At 34.0% G+C, this 17,556-nt stretch overlaps 2 protein-coding genes across 2 annotated transcripts; both read right to left on the reverse strand.

Moving 5' to 3' along the window:
* LOC105164285 (acid beta-fructofuranosidase 2, vacuolar) lies at positions 299 to 5,981 on the reverse strand. Its single transcript, XM_011082903.2, has 7 exons — positions 5,369 to 5,981; positions 4,942 to 4,950; positions 3,250 to 4,106; positions 2,101 to 2,262; positions 1,761 to 2,002; positions 1,564 to 1,651; positions 299 to 644 (listed from the first exon to the last, which is right to left on the reverse strand). Exons 1-7 carry the CDS (start codon positions 5,796 to 5,798, stop codon positions 465 to 467), a joined length of 1,968 nt encoding a protein of 655 aa, XP_011081205.1. The 5' UTR covers positions 5,799 to 5,981; the 3' UTR covers positions 299 to 464.
* On the reverse strand, positions 9,164 to 14,231 carry LOC105164286 (transaldolase). Its single transcript, XM_011082904.2, has 13 exons — positions 14,078 to 14,231; positions 13,847 to 13,961; positions 13,684 to 13,762; positions 13,462 to 13,537; positions 13,019 to 13,102; positions 12,811 to 12,915; positions 12,449 to 12,529; positions 12,273 to 12,337; positions 10,936 to 11,005; positions 10,782 to 10,859; positions 10,250 to 10,347; positions 10,033 to 10,168; positions 9,164 to 9,578 (listed from the first exon to the last, which is right to left on the reverse strand). Exons 1-13 carry the CDS (start codon positions 14,135 to 14,137, stop codon positions 9,432 to 9,434), a joined length of 1,194 nt encoding a protein of 397 aa, XP_011081206.1. The 5' UTR covers positions 14,138 to 14,231; the 3' UTR covers positions 9,164 to 9,431.

The raw sequence follows: 17,556 nt of genomic DNA on the forward strand, positions 1-17,556 counted from the left end.
GTTAAATGCAATTTACTCCCTAGTGATATAAAAAATGAGCAAATATTCCATTGTGAAAAAAGAATTAGCAAATTACGCCCTCATGTTTCAAAAAATGAAACAAATTACCCCCTATCAAGGGTTTAAATAGGGGATAATGTGCTTCATTTTATTCAAAATATAGGAAGTAATTTACTATTTTATTTTTCATATTTTTTTTTGCTCATTTCTCATATATCACAGGGAGATAAATTGTATTTTTTCCATCATTAAAGGAACAAAAAGTAAACATGAAAATTTTGCATCAACACCAGCAATCAACGATTAAAACAAAAATTACATAACAACCAATCTTCAAAAACTGTATATATATAAAATATATATAACAATACAGCAAGAAAGAGAATGCTGAATGCATGTCTGAAGAAGTAGGAGTTGGATCAAAATTGAACATCCGATGGAGGGCGCACAGGCCGGGGAGTTTACTACTGTATGGACGCGGAACTCATCTGCCATATCTGTAGTGACGCAGTGATTCTTGCATCAGTAGCGTTGTTAAACAAGAAGATCTTGACATCTTCACATGCCACTCTTGTCGGATATACACGTGATGTGATGCATGACCTCCCTCCTTGACCGAAGCTCTCAACAATCGAGCGGTCCACCTGCAATGCAAGATTAGAAAAACGTTTGCCATTAATATTTTTTGGACAATTATATATTGAGTTGACCATAGGTTTGATACTATTATAATATTTGAAAAATTATCAACGTTCCATGACATCTAATATAATTACGTAATGTTTGGACGAGAAGGTAGAAATGCCAACTACACTCTTAGATTTTTTTAAAAAATTTTGTTTTTGAAAAATTGTTAAAAGATCGATGTTATGTAATCCCTATTTGCCCTCCGTGTTCATAGCTTTATATTTTTAAAAGGAGCAATTTAATCTACAAAAATCTTTTTTAAAAAAAATGTAAAAATTATACTTCAGGATTTAAAAGGGCATTTTGGTAATTGAACAAAAAATCTTGATGTAACCCTAGCGGAAGCTAATAAAATGAGCCCGTTGTTGGACGGAAAGTTTTAAAGGAGTATCGATAATTTCTCAAATAACACCATGTTAGTAAGGATAATTGCATACACATTTTTTTAAATTTGAGGACATGTATAATATAAAAAAGTCCTCATTTTCAGAGAACTGCATGAACACCTTCCATCATCATATTCTACATTACAAACTCCGTCCGTGTCAGCTGACCCTCAGGGAAATGTATAATGTAAAATATAATCTAAGAGGGCGCAATATAATTTTTCAGGATACAAGTTCGATTAAGGGTAAATTATAATATGCTCTCTTGAAATTTGTCATAATTATAAATATTATCTTATTATTAAAAAATTCACAAATACCTCTCGGAATTAACACTCCTAACAAATATGCTCTATAATAGGCTGACACAAGGGAATATTAATTAGCATGGCCATTAATCTCACAGGGGTATTTGTATATTTTTAAAAAAGACGAGTATTTATAATTATGATAATTTTGTAATTTATCCATTTGACGGAGTTGAACTCACCAATATTCTCATGGATAGGGTTTCATCTTTCAATACCGGCACCGTGCTGCCATATATTTCTTTGTCAACATCGTTTGCTTGAGATGACCTAAAACACACACCCCATTTCATGAAGAGATCAACTAATTCAGACAACTCAATTTCAGCATGTTAGAAGACAAAATTGAAGTGAAGAAGACATGACGTAGAATTTTCACCTTGAGTGATCTGCACAGAAGAATGTCTTAAAATTCCCTTTTGTATCCTTCGAAATATAGAAGTAGATGGGAGTTTGCTCGATCAGGTGCTTGCTTGCAAGGACCAACAGGCCGAACGGCCCCAACGCCCCTCTCTCAGCAGCCCCGCCACTTTTCTGGCAGCTATAGCTCGAATCACTGCCATTAACGTTCATTCGCTTCAAGGCCTCCTCATCTACTTTAAACTCGGCCACAATATCCAGCTGAAAATTTGAGAACATCGTTCGTTAAGCAAACAACTTGTCGTATGTTGTATAGGTTACCGAAGTTCAGCAGACGGAAACTTCATTTAGGTTCAAACCTGAGAGGTAGAGACGACGTCAAGGGGCACAACAGAACCTGCAGTAACCTCTACTTTGTCGAAAACTATTCGGTTCCGTCTCAATCGCTCCACTTCCTTCACCGGCCATTGTAAGATGTTACTGCCAGTTTTCATGTCAAATACTATTGTCCTTGGAACGGCCTAAAGAGCACACAAACAACTTTTCATGATTAACGTCTGAGTTGCAAATTATTAGGAGTAGAAACCATCACTTTCATGTACAAGACTTCGTTTAATAAAATTTTAGGGTAAATTACACATGGACACCTTGGTTATGCTTGGTTAGACAATTAACATTCCCTATTCATTGTAAAGCGTAATATGTATTTTTTGTCTTATAATTTAGGTTATTTGGTGTTTTCGTCTTTTAATTTTTTAGGGTATCACTTTGATTCTGCCTCTTTTATTTTTTGCGATTTCAATCCTTTAATTTTTTTGCTGCAGTTCACCCCACCAGTGACAAGGATGAATTTCAGTAAAAAAAAGAGCTGAAGAAAATTAAAAAAGATGCGGGATGTAAAAACTACTTTAAAAAGTTAAAGAACAAAAATATTGAAGAAAATAAGCCAATAGAAACAATAGCCCAAATTTTAAAAGTTCACTTGAGATGCATGTGTTTTTCCAGCTAAAAAAACATTTGAAATAGCGAAAATTCAAAAGATGTAGGATTAAAATGCTATTTTAAAAAGTTAAAGAATCAAAATGCTAAATTTCTAATTACAGGATAAAATATGCATTTAAGCCCTTTGCAAAATTGCAAGTACACATCTTATTTAGAAAAAAAATTTACAAGCACACCCCCTATGATAAATTAGATCGACACCCCTTTAAGGGGTGTAATTATTTTTCAGGGAGGATAGGGTATTGATATAATTAAACTTGATTTCAAAAGGTGCGATCTAATACACAAAATCTTAACGAGTAAACAACCAGGAGATTTTTCGTTGGTAAGATTTTTCGTAACGAGTAAACAACCAAGAGATTTTTGTAATTCCAAAATTTGGAGGCTCATATATAGTCGATAATAGTACTAACAGGACAACTCGACATAATTAACCCAGTTAGATTAAATGTAAACCTTGGTGATTTTGACAAGAATGTAATAAGATGCAAGCACAAATCAAATACCTGAAGTGATGCCCAACCCTTTTGTATATCGGATTTTTCACTGTCAGTCTCTTTAATCCAACTCCACAAGATTCTCCTTCTCAGTTTTTTGTCATAAAATGTCTTTGACGCATAGAAGATTCCATAATCGTATCTCAATCCAATACCAACATCTATGCTAGGATCATCAGGGGTCCATATTCCAGCTTCACTGTCATAAGTTCCAAGAGCGTAATAGTCATTTCTATCGTCATCAAGGCTAGTCTTGACAACATGTTTCACTTTCGGCCCATTTACTGATGTGTCCATCCCTTCATTCTCAACCTCAGATACTGGGTAGAAATCCACACACTCCCACATGCCCGTCTCCGGAACCGCATGGAGCACCCCGTCGAGCATTTCATAGGTTTTGAAGTCCATCGTATCATAGACCAATGATATGCCGGTCTTGTTAATCTTAGAGCCAATGATGATACGCCACTTGCGTTCTGGGGTCAGCCATGCAGTGGTGGGGTCACGGAAGTCGTGATCCATAATGCCAGGTGGTGGGACCAAGACCGGATTAGCCGAGTACTTGACCCAATTGATAAGGAGGGGGTCCGACTGGTCAGCTGGGTATGCAAGATTTTGGACTTGCACAGACGTATTGGTGGATCCCGTGTAGAGCATGACTAGCTGGCCATCCTGAAGGATGGTTGCTGAGCCAGTCCAGACGCCGTTGATGTCGTACCATTGATCCGGAACCATGGCAAGGGGGAGGTGGCGCCAGTTGATGAGGTCTTTTGAAACTGCATGGCCCCAAGAAATGTTCCCCCATACCGCACCCGATGGGTTATATTGGTAGAAGAAATGGTACCATCCCTTGTAAAATAGTGGACCTATGTTATGTAGACATTGGTATGAGAATGCATGCTAGATGACTAGTATCTGTAAATTCATTAACAATAATAATAATTATTATTATTATTGTTGTTGTTGTTGTTATTATGTAATAATAATAATATTAAATAATAATAATTACTAGAGTGATTATATTAGCTACCAGTCTAGACTTTTTCAAATCAATTTCATTGCAGCCATACATAAATGCACAACTGTGTTTTATTAGAGGGCCATACTGTTTGTCTAAATTCAGACCATTTACAAATCTTAATTACCCCATGGAAAAAGGAAAACACAAAGACCACGGTAAAAAGAGAAATTGCATATATATATATATATATTGACTCAATTGGAATCAATTATATGGTAAGTGAAATATACTTGTTGTGTGATTGGTGTACAATTTCGAGAAGGTGAACAATCACATAGCAAGTTTGATACATTGGTTCTATGATTGATTTGAATCGATTGACCTGGTTCAGGTAAGAATTTTTTGTATATATGTCAAAAATACTGTATTTAATTATGAAAAATTGATTAATGATGTCTTAGTTTAGTAGTTAAAACCGAGACCTCATGATTAAAATCGAGGTCATGATTTTAAATTTCGTTAAATATGTAAGTATTTATTTCATTTTATATTAACTCATTCTAATTTATTTAATTATTTTTAATTATATTGATATATTAGTTGAATTATTTTCAGAACAGTTGGATGAGCATTGGATTAAAATAAGAGTATCACCACTTGCTCATTATTTGAGGATAATGATATATTTATATACTTAGAAGTTCAAAAAATAATAATAATGGAAAATTGAATGGACTTACCATTAGGATCTGAAGCAAAGCGTTCCACATTTCCCCAAAAGCAACGCCATGCAACGAGTCCGAAACAATTTATACAAACAAATAAAAGGAACATTAATAAAATAAAAATAAATACACAATTGTCAATTATCTTTTATTAGAAAAGAGTGAAAAAAAATCAAAACTGGCCTATGATAATATATATATATATATATATATAACGTTGTTCCAACTCAACATTGTAAAAATAAATATTTGGATTCATAAGTTTCGATTTAGGAAGGATTTGAATACAAAATTTTTAAATAATTCAGTTTAAAATAATTTGAAATTCAAAATATTGTTCGTGATAGATTTAAAATCGTTTAAATTCAGAATTATTCGTACAAATTCAAAGAATTTACGATTATGGATCCAAATCTAAGTAAAAAAGAGAACAAAATCTCACCGTTCATCCAATTCTTTTGAGGTTGGAAATGGTACCCAGTTCTTTGCCAGGCCAACATCTTCTTGGTCCATGGATATGGAATTGCCCCCAACCGGCCTTTACCAAAACTCTTCTCCGACACCCCTTCATGCACCCCACGAAGCGTTGGTCTCCCCTCCTCCGGCCGCCGTGCCTTGAGATATTCCGACACTTCCTTTGGCGAAGGGCACTTGTCATCATCCTCGCCGGAGGGAGTCCAATCCTCCCCGCCATCTCCCGACGTGATGAGGATGACCAGCGAGCATACGCCCACCAGGCCCATCATCAGCAGGAGGACCACAACGAAGATACGGCGGCGGCGCATCAGCTGGGGCTCGAGGGGGGCGGACCCGAGCAAGGGGGCGTCATCGTTCCGATTGGAGAGCGCGGGGAATGGGTTGGGAAAAGGCATCTTTTACTTGTGTTTTTGCTAAGTTCAGGGACAAGAAAACATGTTACATGCGTCGACGTACTCAGAGAAGCAGTGGTGAGAGTGAGTGAAGTGTGTGTTGATTATTTTACAAGTGAATTAATAAGCAAAACGATGAAAATTTATATAGAGAGAGAAAGAGGGGAGAGAGAGAGAGAGGAAGTGATCAAGTGAAGTAATTCGATAAATCGTTATATAATTTATTGAATTTTTATATTAGAAAAAATTTACACGTGAGTGAATATGCGATAATTTATCACTAGTTTGTCGTTCACCACAAACGATTATTACAGCCATAATTTTATGAGATAAGGTTTGAATTTTGATCCGTTGCTGTCGGAAATCAGCGACCAATAATACAGTATCAATTCAGTAACAATAAGATTGTTATTATAAACTAAGGATAATCACAATGCTCCATTCATGATTATACTTACATCACTTAATGTATGACCAATTATATTTATTTTTTTTAAGAGTGTAATCAAGTTTAGTGGGTTGACAAAGTTAGATTTCGAGCTCGAGTCGAGCTTACTTGAGATCAAACTTCTGACGAGCTCGAATTTTGTTGCTTTTTTTTTTTTAAATGTGTATATATTATTTTTAAATACTTTTGTATATTTAACTACATATTCAATATTATGTTAAGTACATATCAAAACTTACCATATATTAGAATTATTAATCGATATATTATATTTTAATTTGAGACAGTAATAAAATATGAAATTTTTATTTATATTATCTAATATTTATGTAAAACTATGATTAATCAACAATTAGTATGAAGGGCAAACTTGGCTTCTCTTGTTGGGAGAACTCTCAATTTATGGGCAATCCTCAACCAGTTGGGATAAAATTATGATAAATAATTATTATTAATTATGGTTAGATAAAAATTTAGATTATCCACCATGAAAACTGTTTTTGCCATGGTTCTGAGTCATAACAATTTTTTATGATAAATATATTTGCCACACTCACAAAAATCACAACCAACAACCATTGTATGACTATAGTCAACGACTATTTACTATAGTTATTTATTTTAACCATAACAATTAGTCATAGTTAAATATTAAATTTCTTCCGGTGAGTCCGTGCGAATGAGGGTATCTTTTGGGGATAAGATGTTGGGTTCGAAAATTAAGGGCAAGGAGGAACAATGAAATTTAAAATTTTAAAAATTGAACTATGATGCATAATTCTAAATGAAATAAGTTTTTATCCTTTTGAACAACGGATTATGATGAATCATAAAATAAACACGAAAAAAGCTTAAATCGAATTATATCTTTCGTACTTCAATTGATATAGTTTGAGAGAGTATTGGGCTGATTTTTGCTTTTCTTGGTGTCACTATAGGATGAAGGGAGTGTTTGTGCGATCTTCTTTAAAGTGTTTTTCAACTTTTAGGTTCAGAAAAGTATTTTTAAAGTATTTGAGATGCCAGTTTGTGCTTTCGGAACTGTTATAAAAAAACACTTTTAACCCAAAAGCTAGAAGCATTTTGAGGGTGTTTCTAGTTGTTTTGATTTTTTTTGTAAATAACTTCAACTTTTTTTGGACTACTTTCAATTCTTTTCCCTTTTAATTTTTTTTAAAATTGCTTATCTAAAGTTGATGTTAGAATTTTCAAATAATTTGAATAATTTATAATTTCACATATTTAATATTTTAAAGTATATTTGTTTTATTGTTTATATTATTGGATTATTCCTATATCATAGAAAAACATAAATTGAAATTGCTATGGTTGATTAATAAATGTTTTGACAACCATGCAAGGTTATTTATTGTGCATGAATTACTGAACAACTATTCTACATAGTGAAAATATTATTAAATTAAATATTTATTTTTTATTAATATTTAATATTTTAATAATATAAATAACAAATATTTGTAAAATTAAATATTAGATATACTAATTTCAATAAAATTTATTTTTTTTGAGAAAAAATATTGTTATCAAATAATAAGTGCAAATATTAAACAAACGTAGTATATGTTTAATACATATGAACAAATGGTCTTTAACCAATTAAATTTATTTAATAATTGATTTTTTTGCAAACACTACCATCAGTTTTTTATGTGTAAACGTAATTGATTTTATAATAGAAGGTCATAAAATATAATAATTAGTGAATGGACTTAGAATTTCTATTTATTAATGTCAATTGAATCTAGGAAAAGAATTTCGAATTATAGAATTAAACTGCTTCCTGGTCAATTAAAAGATTATTACTAACTATTTTGAAAATATAATTCTATACAATTATAATGATTTAATAATAGGACTACACAATAAAAGAATGAACATAATATTTTTCTATAGCAAGTAAATAATGTGTTTATCTCCCATTATATATTTTTATATGTCATTCAACTATAGTTTTTTAATATTAGTCGTGGTGACACATTGTTTATGTGTAAATTTAATAAATAATAAATCTTTAATATATAAATAATAATAAAATATGTAAATAAACAAATCACATTTTAAAAAAAAATAAAGGAAAGCAAGATAAGAAGATAAATTTAAGGTATTATCAATATAATAAAAAATATTGATGTGTTGGTATTAAAATGAAGTGGAGTTACTTTTGTAAATAATAATAATAATAATAATTACTATTCATTTTTAAAAATTTATGTAATTTGAGATATAATTATCTTATTTAAAAATTAATATAATGTATCGCCATCTATAAGTAGAGAATATTTTTTTTATATTAATATAAATATATGCATACTTTTTAATATTGCCGCTTCAAGTAATTTATACACAAAAATAATATTACGACAACTGTGCAAGTCATGTTTTGTCATTTCTTTTCTGACTAAATTATATCTGACATTCCGTGAAGTTAAATTTAATATTCTTTTGGCAAGTCATGTCTTGTCATTTTTTCATTTTTTTTTTTGGAGTAAATTATATCTGACATTACAAAATTACAAGTACATTGATTGAGAAAGTGTTATGTAATTTATCTCAAAAAATGTCAATGTAATTAAGTTTTTGCCTCTGAAGATATATCAATTTAAATCACAATTACGATTTCAAGGATGTATCTATAATTTTACAAAGGATATAACATATTTGTCTAATTAGGCCTAAATCCTTTATTTTTTTTTCTTCTTCTTCATGATCACTGTCCCTTTATATTATGTTAATACCCCTTGCAAGTTTTTCTGGTAGTTTGGATTGGAACTCCATTCAGAAAATGTCTGCATTAATGGAGGGGTTACTTTAAGCATACTTAGTATATTGGTTATGTGGGAATCACAGCCAATTTTTCTGTAACCAAATTTTGTGCCTCAAGCCCTCCAACAGAACATGATGAAATGAGCTAACAACAAACAAACATTAAAGACATTACTCTGCAAAATATTCCGTTTTGCGTTGAAATAGCTAAAAACCATTTTGCTTTCAGAGGACAAAAGTTCCTAGGTTATCACTGCAAATGCTTAGAGTTTCTAATGAGAAATAGAAATGTTTAGAGCTTCTACTGAGAAACTCTACCTCTGCCGGTTGATTCTAGGGCGCTGGAGTGAGCATTGATACCTTTATTATACCAAGGGTCTTCTTGGTTCTTCATGATATGTGCATTATACATTGGGGGGTGGCCAGATCTTTTCAAATAATTCTTCGACTCGCTTTGACTGGCTAGCATAGCCATCCATTCCGGCACTTAGAAGCTCCACTGCTGCAGGCCCCAAAGCCTCAGCAAAGCTATATTGGTCCCACTTCACCAGCTGAAATTGATTGAGCATGAGCATGAATCTTTAACTTAAGTGCAATTGTTCAAGAGTAAAAATGGCCAACAGATGACTAATAGGAATGAAACACAGCAAACTCTATGCTTTTCTCTGCTACTCCACCGAGTGAAATTAATGTAATATGAAAAGGTCCTACTCGCAAGACTTAAAACATTGAAGAGTTCAAAAAGCTATTCAATTATTTAATGGAGAATACTATGGAGCCATGTTGGCGATGAGTTCTGGATAACAGACCAGGTGGAGATATTCTTTGAGCTAAGGGATATGATACGGGTACTACATGAGATTGAAATAAATAAATCCATAAGGAAATAATACATCTCTATAGTTAGGTCACTGACTGATGGAATGGGTGCAAGAGGAAGATCAGGAAATGAAATCAAAAGCATCACATTTTAGGATTTGGAATAGAGCATTAAAGAAAGCGAACCTCAGCATTGGTAAAGTTGTAGGAGGCAGCAGTTTGTGGGGAGAGCCTCCTAATTAAAGAATATTTCTCGTCGGGGGGTGTCACGGATTCCTTCAGAGACTGCAATATCTTCAATGGGGAGATGATGTAATCAACCCTGTCCAACCAAATAAAAAAAACATTATATTCAGGTAACAGGTACTTCTGGAATGCAGTATGCTCATTAGAGGGTAGTTACCCTAGAAGATTAAAGACGTCCTGTTTGTTACGGATTGCTGCCGCCATCAATTTGGATTTATGCCCATATTTGTGAATGTAATTGTAGGCTTTTGTAACCTGGATTGGAGATAAATCTCTGAAGCATTAGCAACTGTTTACTGTTAATTTTCCTTTCTTCTAACAGAAAATAAGAAGAAATGCGTAAATGGGAAATTCAATTTTCAAAAGACAGTTCAAGAGTTAACTAAACACTTGGAACCGGAGCATGAAAGATATCGATACTACCTGTATATTTATTTCATGGTTTGCATAACCGTTTAATGGTTTCACTTTTGAGATTTACGGAAAACAAGATATAGGTGCATGTCTAAATGTGAATGCAATCATGATTATATAAGCTACTATTTCTGGCTTCAGTAAAAGAATCTAGTGCAGTCAGCCACATGTCTGATGTGGGAGAAACAATTCAATCTAGCAAAGCAGATCACAACTAAAGACCATTGAAATGTAAGTATTAGATATAGATAAAAATGTACAATGGTTGAACTGACCAAAGCCAACCCAGGATCTTCTCCTCTCCTAAGAGCTGCTTCTACTTCAGGATCACCTTTATGGTGGCGTGCCCAGTCCTAACAGAGATGATGCCTCATTGTACTAATTCACAGTATCAATCAAGCACAACATTTAATTAGAGAACAAAGTTACCCTTAAGCGACCCACGAAAATTTGAATAACAGAAGCACCAGCTTGAGCTGCAGCTGCAGCTTGACAAAAACTGTGGATACATAACCAAAGATAGGTTAAAATGATTTACGAGTAAGCATTAGAGCAATGAAAAATAGGGAACATTTTAGGGAAACTAAAGCAATAAATGCATCAGCACGTTTTGGAGCATGATTTCTAAGGCACAAACTTTCACATGGAGTTGTCAAAGTAGTTTAAGAAAATAGCACTCGCAGAATGATCAACACTAGATGAAACCATAGTATTCAAAACTTACAGTGTGAACTTGCAAATCATAATGAGAGAATTACAGTCAGATTTGATTCATACATATATATATATGGTCAATTGAAATCTATAAAATTGTATTACCAGTCCGATCTGATTTATATATAAGCTCACTGCAATCCATAAAATGGTATTACCAGCTAAAACTGTAGTTAGAGAGGTGGTGAAACCCAAAGTATGTCCACGAATAATGACGTTGATATTTCATGAGTTGTAAGCCATCTTTCATGCCGAAAGTAGTTTGATTAGGAACAAATGACCATCGTCAGAAAAGGTGATTTAAAATTCTAATAGTAAGTGATTTACAGTGGGGAAGCTAGAGGAACCACATGAGAGATGCATGTCAATGCACGTGTAATAATGGGCGCATCAACAAACAGCATTTAAGTAGGCAAGACATACAAGAACTTCTAAAGCAAGGAGAACTAGGCGTCTACCTGTCCACTTCTTGCTTCTACGAAACTATGGTAATTGATGACATACAACATGATCAAGAGAAAACATTATAACACGAACTATACCATCCCTTCGTGATGTTTACAGTTTCAGGCTGTCCTTGGCAACTTGATCAAGAGGGCAAAAACCTCTCTGCCCATGGACTACCAATAAATAGGGAAAGCTTCCTATGATCAACTATGGATTTGAAGATGCATAAAACCTTTGGTCTGTTTTCCTTAATAAAGACATGTTGGATCTAACTATGGTTTTTCATGTTAGGGAACAATATATAGTAGCATAACCCACACCAAACCCTCATATTGCGCTAGATGAACAGAAGTAAAAAGAAAACAAAAGAAAGATAAGATGGACCATCGAAGTTTGCATTAAATTATTTTGCCAGATTGAGAAATGCATAGCATCAACATGAGGAATCCTCCCATCGCATCCAGGTTTCCAACAAGTTAATACACAAGCAGCAATGATCAAATAATTTTTTCGGAAACATGTAGATGAACTTCAACCATTGTTATATTGAAACCAACTTCTATACCTCTCACTTTCAAATCTTGGAAGAATATGGTCTGTTATACCTGTAGACAAAAGTCATATGTGTCTGTATGCCCTCTGACTCCAGCAACCTTGATGCTTCAATTCCCTAGAAAAGAATAAAAAGAATAAAGGTTAGTAACAAAGAATAAGAAAGAAAAGTTTAATGCCAGATGTTCTTCATAGAAAGTAAAATAGATATACTGAGTCTGCCACTAACTTGCCAAGTTGACGGGATTTTGAACAACAATCGCTCTGGAGGTACATCAATTCCACGATACAATTTCAAAAGGTCGTGCACCTGAGATTCAAGTCAATTGTTAACTGATTAAAGTCAGTAGGATTTATATTAGATATAGCATGTAAATAAATAAATATAATGGAAGTATAAGTCAAAGGCTAAAACAAAATATTCACAAAGTAGAGATGCTTGCTGACAAACTTTGGTAGCAAACGCACTTCAGAACAGAACTCATTTTAGCAACTTTGCAAGTAACACTTTCCAGGTTATGATAATTGTATGCTGAAGTAGTTATAGAGGTGCCAAACCAATATTTTACAAATTTTCAAGGTAACAGTTACCTTCTCAACAATAGCATGTGTGTCGTATGCAAGACGGGCATCAACTTCAGTAGAAACACGACCAGGCACAAGCTTTGCAAGATCACCTCCAATATTTACCAAGGCCTACTTTTTCAGATATCAATCATCAACAGTATACAATCAGTTGTTCATAACTAGATAATTAGAAGAGAAATTTTTAAACACATGCAGCTTAAAAAAAACCTACCTTGTTGACAAAACAAGACATGCGATCATCGGAGTTTTCCAAGCCATAACACTGTGTATCCGCCAATGCAGTATCAACAGCACTCTATTTAAAAGACAAAATAAAATAGCAATGCATCTATATCAGTAGATATTAATCATGTATCTATGAATATGCAATTCAGAAAACTAAATCGTTCTCAGTGGTTAAAGTGTTTTGCGTTACAAATACTTTTTCCATATATCGGGACATAAAGAAAATTACAAAGGCAGCATATCCATATAATATATCTCAGGCATTTTACTTAATCTTTTCCAACTATGTACAGCTTAATTCTACATAAATAGAATCACAGCAAGCAGATATAGACTCGTCTGTCATTATCCAGAAGAGGGGAAAAGAACTAAATAAAAGACTGCAATATTTATCTCTCCAAAAGAAACATGAAAAAATTGGATAATTACCCTGAACTTTGTATCAGGAAGGCTACAGATACCCAAGATTAGGGAGGAACTAACGGTGGCAGCAGTCGGAGGAAACCTATAGCATTTACAGTTTCGGATAATCAACACATCAAGAACAAAAAACTGAAACTAAAAGCAAAAATCACCAATCCAGTTTCCATCCAAATGAAGAATATAAGTCCCGATATTCCTAGCTACTTCTTTCATGGATTAGAAATCCACCTCTCAAAATCATCAAAAACGACAGTATCCGGAACGATCTCGCTGTAACTTGTTACGGCATCCAATTCGGTGCTCAAACCTATCCCCATTACAATCGATCAAAAACTCACAATAAAAAATGTATCATAATTGGCCAAAATCAAAACCAAATAACAAAATTCACCAGTATCAAGAGACGAAGAGAAGTCAGTAGCAGCTCGGATTGAAGGAAACGACCGCAGAGGCTTGAGGATAAGACCCGGCTTCGCTGATTGAATTGGGATTCTCAATTTCTTCTCCTGTTTCCATCACCAAACAAATCAAAATCAAACCAACACAAACACACGCCAAAAAACTACTCTATCGGTACGCAAAACACACACAACAATGGTATTCCTGTGTGTAAATCTCCTACCTGGAGTGAGGACGAGGAGGAGAGAGTAGAGGATAGCGGAGAATACAAAGTAGTTGTCATTCTTTTCTCACACTTAGATGATAATGAAAAACAGCACTCACTCTACTCACTGAGGGTGGATATTTATATGCAGGGAGGGGAATGGAATGAGAAATCCGGTGATCATGCCAGGGAAAAGGTACATCTATTCAAGATAAAGGTACAATTGTAAATTAAACGTCTGGCCTGGTAGTAGTGATCATGAAGTGTGTATAAAGTAAAAAAAGATGTATGTAGTTGGATTGGGAGTGGTCCTACCCAAAAAAAAATACAAGAATTGAATGGAGAACATGCAGATATTTCATTAGACTTAGGGGGTGTATTACAACCTTATTTATGAAGATTTCACATGTGGTAATAAGTGGATCGAGAATAAATATATATTTCTATTGAACTTTTTTGTTAATATTAGTATATTCGATGTGTTTTCATGAATAGAATATGATATGGGTAAAAACCTAAATTATCACAAAAGGATAATTTTGCCCCGAGAGGGTACAAAATTACAGATTTATCAGTAGGATCCGGGCCTTTTTAACCGGGTCGCGACCATGACCCGAGACACGTGGCAGGCGTGCATTGGATCTATCAGACCCCCCACCTTCACTCTATAAATACCCTCAGTCAGTACATTAATGGTATGTTGTCTTGATCACATATTACTTTCAGATCGCTTCAGCTCGCTATATTGCTAAGCGACCCACTTTAACGACCTTAGAACCAAATACTGATTTAAGCATCGGAGTGTCTTAGTTGGGGGTCACCCAGCAAGCCTAACGATCTACTTCTTTTCTCAGGACTCAATCACTTGTCTGTAAGAGGTAGAACCTCGAATCGCTTGGAAGACCAGCTCGCTCGACCAAGGAGGTCGCGTGGATTTCGACCCGGATCAGAATAATCTATTCATCAGACAAAAAAAACATCGGGGATATTCGATGTAATTTTCTGAATCGACAAAGATTCTATAGTTAATTACACCAAACATTAGAGGAGGATAGTATAATTATCCCTAAAATTGGCATATCACAACCTTATTTGTGAAATTACCTAACTGTCCTAATAGGTGGGTAGATTTTAGCCATTATTAAAAAAGGGCAATTTCAGAATAAATAAAAATAAATACTCGGAACAAAGATATCATAAAAAAATTCTACTTATTTACACAAATATTTTTTAAGCTGCAGTACACAATAGCTTTTAGCTTAATTTAAGAGAAGCACAAACAAAATTTATGTTTTCAAACACCTTAATTCCTTCGCTTAACTTAAGCTATAATTGGAAAATCACTTAAGTTTTTTTTTTCCTAATACCCCTTTGGTTCAAGTAGAGAAATAGACACTATGTTTGTTTTTATGTTTTGGCCCATCTTAGAGATGGGCCAAAACACAAAATGTTGTTTAGATATATAACTTGCACACCTCCACTAGGTGTGCAAGTTGTATTTTTAATTTTTTTTAATTCTTTTCTCTCTCTTTCTTGTCGTTTTCTTCTCCTTCTTCCCTCTTCTTCTTTTCTCTCTCTTTTTTCTGCCGGCTTCTCTCTTCTCTCTTTCTTTTCTTTTTTCTTCTTTCTTCTCTCTTTCCTTTTCTTCTTCTCTTTTTCTTCTCTTTTTCTTCTTTCATTTTTGTTTTTCTGGTCGGTTTCTTTTCCTTATTCTCTTTCTTCTTTTTTCATTTGTTTTTCTATTTGGCAGAGGTTTGCCCGATGTTATTTTTCTTCTATTTTCTTGTTTTTTCACGCGTTTTTTTTTCTTTCTGTTTTGTTGTTTGATCTAATTATTTTCGTGTGATTTTCCAGCAAAACGCCCAATTTTGAAGTGTATATCAATTGTGACTATACACTGCAATTTTCTGCTACTACTATTTTGGATTTAACATTTCAGTGACAGTTCTATCATTATGTTTACTGAAATTGGACCGTTGTGGCAGTTCATTATTTAACTTTTAAGCTTTAGTGTGTAGTGCATGACTGATATGCACTGTTGTGGCAGTGTTGCTTTTTGGTACATTGACTGCAGTCGTATTATTTGCAAGTTGTTTGTGGATGCTTCACATGGAAACAGTGTCTTTTGGCATATTTGAGACTATGACATATATGTTACTTATTTTGTCTATATATAGCATTCATATCGTTCTCTTAAAAAACTACTGCATCTAAAATTCAAAGTACAAATGTTTGTATTGGTTATTGAGTACGTATAGTGTTGCACTCGGGGAACGGTAGCTTGCATTCCACTTTTATTGGTGTTCTACTTGTGAACCATCATATTCGTACATTGATTGAAAAAGGTACTTGTTAATCCATTTAATAATTCTGATTTTATGTTGTTTGCTATGTCTCACTAAGCCGTGAGGTGGAGTTCGTGTTGTGGTTATTTAAGCTAAAGCTGTCTCATGAAACTTGCAAATCTATTAGATTATTAGGTTCTTTATTTGTTATGATCTATTTTGGAGTTGGTTCTGTAAAGACAGATATGTGGTAATATGTACTTTTGTAGTTGGCTTTTTTAATTCAATCTTGTCTAGACCATCCTTATCTTTCATCTTTGGAGTTAGTTTATCTACATGAATTCAAGTGATATAATGTGTCTTTTACTAGGGATGACCCATGCAGTGAATTACCATGCTAAGTTGCTAATTATTTGTTGTTTCTGTGAGCTACATTCATATGATTTGTGCTTCAAGGCAGCTTTGTTTTCCTTTTCCTTCTTTATGTTGTTGGTTTAGGGCACTCTATGAATTAGTATATTCGACTTGTTTTCATGAATAGAATATGATATGGGTAAAACCCTAAATTATCGCAAAAGGATAATTTTGCCCCGAGAGGGTACAAAATTACAGATTTACCAGTAGGATCCGCGCCTTTTTAACTGGGTCGCGACCATGACCCGAGACACGTGGCAGACGTGCATTGGATCTATCAGACCCCCCACCTTCACTCTATAAATACCCTCAATCAGTGCATTAATGGTATGTTGTCTTGATCACATATTACTTTTAGGTCGCTTCAGCTCGCTATATTGCTAAGCGACCCACTTTAACGTCCTTAGAACGAAACACTGATTTAAGCATCGGAGTGTTTTAGTTGGGGGTCACCCAGCAAGCCTAACGATCTACTTCTTTTCTCAGGACCCAATCACTTGTCTGTAAGAGGTAGAACCTCGAACCGCTTGGAAGACCAGCTCGCTCGACCAAGGAGGTCACGTGGATTTCGACCCGAATCAGAATAATCTATTCATCAGACAAAAAAAACGTCGGGGATATTCGATGTAATTTTCTGAATCGATAAAGATTCTACAGTTAATTACACCAAACATTAGAGGAGGATAGTATAATTATCCCTAAAATTGGTATATCACAACCTTATTTGTGAAATTACCTAACTGTCCTAATAGGTGGGTAGATTTTAGCCATTATTAAAAAAGGGCAATTTCAGAATAA

Source organism: Sesamum indicum, linkage group LG6 (assembly GCF_000512975.1).
Source record: "Sesamum indicum cultivar Zhongzhi No. 13 linkage group LG6, S_indicum_v1.0, whole genome shotgun sequence".
NCBI classification, from domain to species: domain Eukaryota; kingdom Viridiplantae; phylum Streptophyta; class Magnoliopsida; order Lamiales; family Pedaliaceae; genus Sesamum; species Sesamum indicum.